Here is a 5960-nt window from a genome sequence, read left to right as displayed (position 1 = left end):
ATTAGCATTAGCACCAGACTGTGCTAATGTCTGGTGATAAAATTCTATATTTTAAAGCAGGACAAGATGAAACTAAATTTGTTTTGAAAAATTTCTCTCACTTCTATATAATCTGACTAAGACGATGATCAAAGATTTCCTGGAAAAATAATATTTCTGAGATTGAAAAATGGGAAATAAGCCAGAAAAAACCCCTGAACCTTTGAGAATCTCTCAGAAAACACTTTTCATAAACAATTTCCAAATGTCTGAAATTTTCTGCTTTTGAGTGTTGGGAATTTTTTTTATTCTAATAAATTTTTTACTTTTCAAACTAAAACAATTCCTTGTTTTTTTTTTTCAAAATAATTTACCAATTCCTGTCAAAATTGTAGCTTTTTGGATCAAAAATGACCCGTTACTGGTCTGACAACAAAATAATAACTGAACAAAAAATGTAAACAATCCGAACAAATTGTCTCAAAGTGAATGAATGAATTTCCAAATTTAATCATATTTAAAGCACCCATACGAACCCTGGCAGCTCCACTGCTGACCTGTGACCTTTGACCCTACCCCAACCACATGAGAAGCTTCTTTCCTGGCTTCTCTGTGACCAAAGCGATTTTATTTAGAGCTTTAAAGAAAGTTTTCTGTTGGTGGGATCGTCTGAGCAGATGGGAGAGAAATGTTTCTGGGTCGTCCTGTTTGCTCTGGGTGGAGACGGACTAAAGATCACATCTGGACTGGGAACGCCTCGGGATTCCCACATCGGAGCTGGTTGCTTTGAGCCCAACAGAACCAGAACCGACACCAGATAACAAATATAGAGGAAGAGAACATCAGCGGTTCTTCCATCGTTCTTCAAACTATTTACATTTCTTTGTGACAGTTTCTCTCCCCCAACTCAGCTTTTATACTCACATTTCAAAATGGCTGCAAACAAATGCAGCCATTTGTTATACAACCATATATATTTGAAAAGCATTAGTAGAGCCTTCTGCACAACCAACAAGAATGCAGCATGTGGCTTCCGGATGGTACGTCAACATCAAACTTCTTGTTTTACCGTTTTCTGTTAGTTTTTTCTTTTTGTCAGCACTGTGTGTTTTTTATTTTTAACTTGTATTGAAACTCTAAAGATGGCCGAAATAAATAAATAAATAAATAAATAAATAAATAAATAAATAAATAAATAAATGCTAGGTAACGGTGCACTACCTGCTGATTTGTGACATTACGTTCTGGAAATTTTGAAACAGCAAAAACATGAACTTATACCAAAACCCAGCTGGGTGTTTTTTTTAAGCTCTTTATCTGTTTTTAAAGGCAGTTCAGACCCAAATGGAAGTATAAAAACGTACATTTTGCTTAATACGTTGCCTTTAAGTAGGTTTCTGTCACATATGAGGTTTTAAAAGCATCCTCTGGGTCGAAAACATCTTCACTTCTGACCAACTCGACCCATCCCGAAGCTTCAAACAGCCAACGCAGATCCCTGTAGAGCAGTGGTGTCAAACTCATTTTTATTTCGGGCCGAATCAAAAATCTGAATGTTCTTAAAGGGCCGGTTGCACCAGAATCTATYGATAAAACCAATAAAACTGTTAAAATATCAATAAATAGCTGTTMCTCYDGGATTTSWGATTATTTTAGTGTTTATTTTTGCAATCAAAATGACAGATTKTGTGGTGAATATTAAGAAATATTTGTAATCATTATTTTTTTTACAATATTTACGCTAATGTATGATGTCAAATGTGACTCTATCACTCGTTGTATCRGTTACGGATTCAACGTTTTTGACCAATTCTGAGAAAATTAGCAGTAAAATCAGGAAAAAATGTGGAAATTTGTTGATTTTGTGTGATTTTTGCAGATTTGTGAAAAACTGGAAGGACTTATTGATGTAATTTGGAGTCCAGAGGGCCACATAAAAAGCTGCGGAGGGCCAGATTTGGCCCCCGGGCCTTGAGTTTGACACCTGTGCTGTAGAGGATCTTCCTACTTCATCCAGTTAAAATTCGACCGTCTTTCCTTATTTGATGAAGGGAGTTTGAGCTTCTACCTGCAGGGCAGGATGCGGACCACGTCGTTGGGCCTGTAGCCTTCGATGCAGACGGCGCAGTTGTCGAAGTCGGCCTCCGTCTCCTGGTCGCCCTTCCTGATGGTGCGGACCTGAAGTTTGCTGATGGCCTTCTTCGCCGCGTCGCCAAGACGACGCTGCAGACGGGGAGAGAGAGAACGACGTCAGGATTAAATGTTTTCCCATCGTCAGAGGATAAAACAGTTTATTTAACACTTCGTTGGCCGTGTTGTGGGAACTCTGAGGTTCTGTTGACCCGTTTTCTGGTTCTGTGTGAAGCAGGGTAAAGTAGCTCTGGGTTTTTCATTACAGTTTAGTTTTATTGTTACTTTTTGTTCGTCTCATTCAGTTTTAATTAGTTCTTGAAGCGAGTTTGATAGTTTTAATCAGTTGCAGTTTTAGTTTTCTGACTCTTTTTGAAGTTTGGGTCTAAAAGTTAACCCTGGTATCGCACAGCGATCATGTTTACACCGATTGGGTAAAGAATAACGAAATATCTGGAGCTTTATCTCAACGTTTGCTGCCACCATTTTGAGAGGAAGAGCATTGAGCGCCGTAATTTACCGATAGTTTGAAAAGGCGATAGATTCATAAACACTAATTTTCAGCTTTTGAGTGTTGAGAATTTTTTTTATTCTAACAAATTTTTTACTTTTCAAATATTTTTTTCAAAAATATTCCTGTCAAAATTTTAGCTTTTTGGATCAAAAATGACCCGTTACTGGTCTGACAACAAAATAATAACTGAACAAAAAACTGAAACAATCCAAACAAATTGTCTCAAACTGAATGAATGAATTTCCAAATTTAATCAAACGTTAAACTGAACTTTGTTAAAAACTGAACAGTTTGCATGTCGAGCATTAGATTCCTAAGATTTAAAGCACCCATACGAACCCTGGCAGCTCCACTGCTGACCTGTGACCTTTGACCCTAACCCAACTACATGAGAAGCTTCTTTCCTGGCTTCTCTGTGACCAAAGCGATTTTATTCAGAGCTTTGGTCACAAACATCTGGTGCGTTTAGTTTCATAAACGCACCAGATGGTTCCAGTTTGTATGTGTTTGAGTTAAAGACATTTTCTGAAGTTGGGTTTTGGCTGTTTTGTGGGTTGTAGCCGAGCTGAAACCCGTCACCTGGTTCCTGTCGCGCGCGTTGGCGTATCTGAACCTCTGGATGTAGTAGAAGACGAGCCAGGCCAGGGAGATGATCATCAGCACGATGAAGGAGATGGAGACGAACACCACCGACGTCCTGCTCACGTACTTCTGCAGGTTCCTGGTGCCGATGGTGATCGTCATGGTAACCGTGACGTTGCGCTCCAGCAGCGACACGACCTCCCGACCCTTCGGCTCCGGGATCATGATGACGACCACCTCGCCTGTACCTGAGAGAAGGAGACGCTCGGTCACTTCCTGTTGGTTTTATTCTGAAAGGTCGTGGAAGGTCAGAAATGTCCATTTAAAAAGTTGGTCAAACTTCAACCTGAGGCTAAAAGTGAAGTATAAAATAGGTTTTTATTTTTAAAACTTGATCTGGAACGCTTCATTTCTCATCTACTTTTGCACTTTAAAAAAACTTTTTTCTAAACTTGTGACTAGTGATTATTTTTATTGCATTTTAAGCAATGAAATGTTTTCTTGCTTAAAAAAGGAACTAAATTCTTCTTTCCTTGCATTTTCTCTTTCACATATTTCCCTTATTAGCTTGAATATAAATGGTAAAGTTTTCATGTTCCTGTTTTATTAAGTTTTCCAGTTTGTACCTTTAACACTTCATGTCTAGTTTCATAAAAATAAAGGAAAATCCACACAAGACTAAAAGAAAAACATACATTTCTCGTGATACAAACATAATAACTACATATTAATTACAGATGAAACGTGTTTGACTGCAAATATAAAAAATAAAAATATCTTTTAAAGAGACCAGGCTTTTCTTTCTAATCCAAAAAGTTCAAGGTTTTATTTTTAGGTGCTTTTTTTTGTTGCTGCCAGTTAACAGATTAAACTCAAAACAAGTTTATTCAGATTCTGAAGGAGAAAATGAGGGCAGAATATTTTAAGTTAGTTTTTTTTAAACTTAACTCGGGTTGAACTTCTGAGAAATGACTTCCAGTTCTTTGTTGGAGGATAAAATGATTGATTATGAAAGCAGAACAGAGTTCAATAAAGGCGAACTCCAAACCGAATGGAGGAATCAGACTTTTTGAGCCTTTAATCTATATTTATCTATATTGATCCCCAAACTTTTTCCTGTGAGGGCCACATAACTTTTCCCCTCTCTGGTGGGGGCCGGAGTCAGTTTGTAACAGAAAAAGTGTTTCACGTTTATCACCTGCGCTGCTGGAAATTGTTGACCGGGTGGAGGGGGGGGTAAAAACATGGGCAAAAACCGTTAGTGAAACGGTCACTGGGACTGACTAGTATATATTCCATTGAGGGAAACCTGGAATGCGGCGTTCATAACAAACACGTGTTCATCTGCTCTACCGCTAGAAAACAACCGTACTGATTAAATAACATAAAAGTCAAGCAGTTCCCTAAAAGTCCAACAGATGGCAGCAATGCGCCATGCAAAACAAAACACCCACCGTTTACAGGACACACTTCCTGCTACAGAGCCCCCTGGTGGTTGAAGAAAAATCCACATATAAACCAGAAAATATATGAAAAAAAATCTGAATGCTCTCTGGTATTGTTCAGGGGGCCGGACCAAATGTGGCGGCGGGCCGCATCCGGCCCGCGGGCCGTAGCTTGGGGACCACTGCCTTAATGCAACTTGAAGCTCCACAGTGAACTGAATCCAGAGCCTTTAAGCTCAGAGACGAGCAGCTCGTATAAACCATCAAACTACAAGAGAGGCTTCAGTTACTAATAAACTAAACAACTGATCCTGAAGAGCAAACTGAGTTTAGCTTCATTTCGTCTCTGCAGCTCTAATCTCACTCGCATGTTTGTGAACATAAACTAATCTGATCGTTTCAAAGCTACACATAAATGTTTTTACATCATCAGCTTGTGATTGTTAAAGTTTACTAGCCGAGACCCAGCGACACCAGTCCGGCCATATTTGGACGTCAGGCTGCAGGAACCAATCAGAAAAGACGTTTCTTCAGTCGCTGCAGTGAAACTTCAAGATATTCACATTTTCAAGTGGAAATATTACTAATAAATAAGTAAAATCAACAACAAAAGTCTAAACTTTAATATGTATTTAAGAACAGCGGCTGTTTTTAATTTAATTTTAAAATCTTAACCCAATTTCTGTTAGATTTGAAAAACATTCATGCCGAGTTGTTTATCTTGCTGATGTTATAAACTGATTTCGATGAACTTTCGGTGTGTTTTACAGTGTAAATGTCGTTTGTAGCATCTTTACTGGGATATTTTTATGAGCACGTTAAGCTCTGCGAGACGTTTCCACCGTTTCTCCTCTTCACCTCTGAAACAATCTGACAGATTACATTCATCACCTCGCTTATTGATCATATAGCAGCTTGAGCCTGACACGTCCCCACGTCGCCATGGCGACCACCGCTCTAAAAATACACTTTATGAGCCAACATGGTGGGCGACGCGCAGAGTGGCCTGGTTTCACTCCAGCGGACCGATCGGCTTCAGGATTCAGCCTCAACATGAGATTATGTAAGCCTCTCTGAGGACGATTCACAGGATTTCTGTAATCCTGCAGCAGGTATTACAGCGCGTCCTCTCAGACTGCCGCAACGCTGCTCCACATACGGAAAACCAGCTTAACAAGGAAATATAGGTACGGAACACCATTTAAAACAAAAATTTAGGTACAGAAAACCAGCTTAACATAGAAATATAGATACAGAACACCCTTTAACACAAAAATATAGATAAGGAAAACCAGTTTAACATAAAAATA

At 38.9% G+C, this 5960-nt stretch overlaps 1 protein-coding gene across 1 annotated transcript in view; it reads right to left on the bottom strand.

Annotated features, from left to right (window-relative positions):
* Positions 1–5960, bottom strand: part of rnf150b (ring finger protein 150b) — an 18629-nt gene that overhangs the window by 3854 nt on the left and 8815 nt on the right. Inside the window, exons 2-3 of the mRNA XM_008436045.2 lie at positions 3203–3453; positions 2048–2202 (exon numbers count right to left, since the gene is read on the bottom strand). Coding sequence (XP_008434267.1) covers positions 2048–2202; positions 3203–3453 — 406 coding nt within the window. The remainder of the gene's footprint in view (positions 1–2047; positions 2203–3202; positions 3454–5960) is intronic.

This window comes from Poecilia reticulata, linkage group LG18 (genome assembly GCF_000633615.1).
Source record: "Poecilia reticulata strain Guanapo linkage group LG18, Guppy_female_1.0+MT, whole genome shotgun sequence".
NCBI classification, from domain to species: domain Eukaryota; kingdom Metazoa; phylum Chordata; class Actinopteri; order Cyprinodontiformes; family Poeciliidae; genus Poecilia; species Poecilia reticulata.
This window is presented reverse-complemented; position numbering and strand designations above follow the sequence as displayed.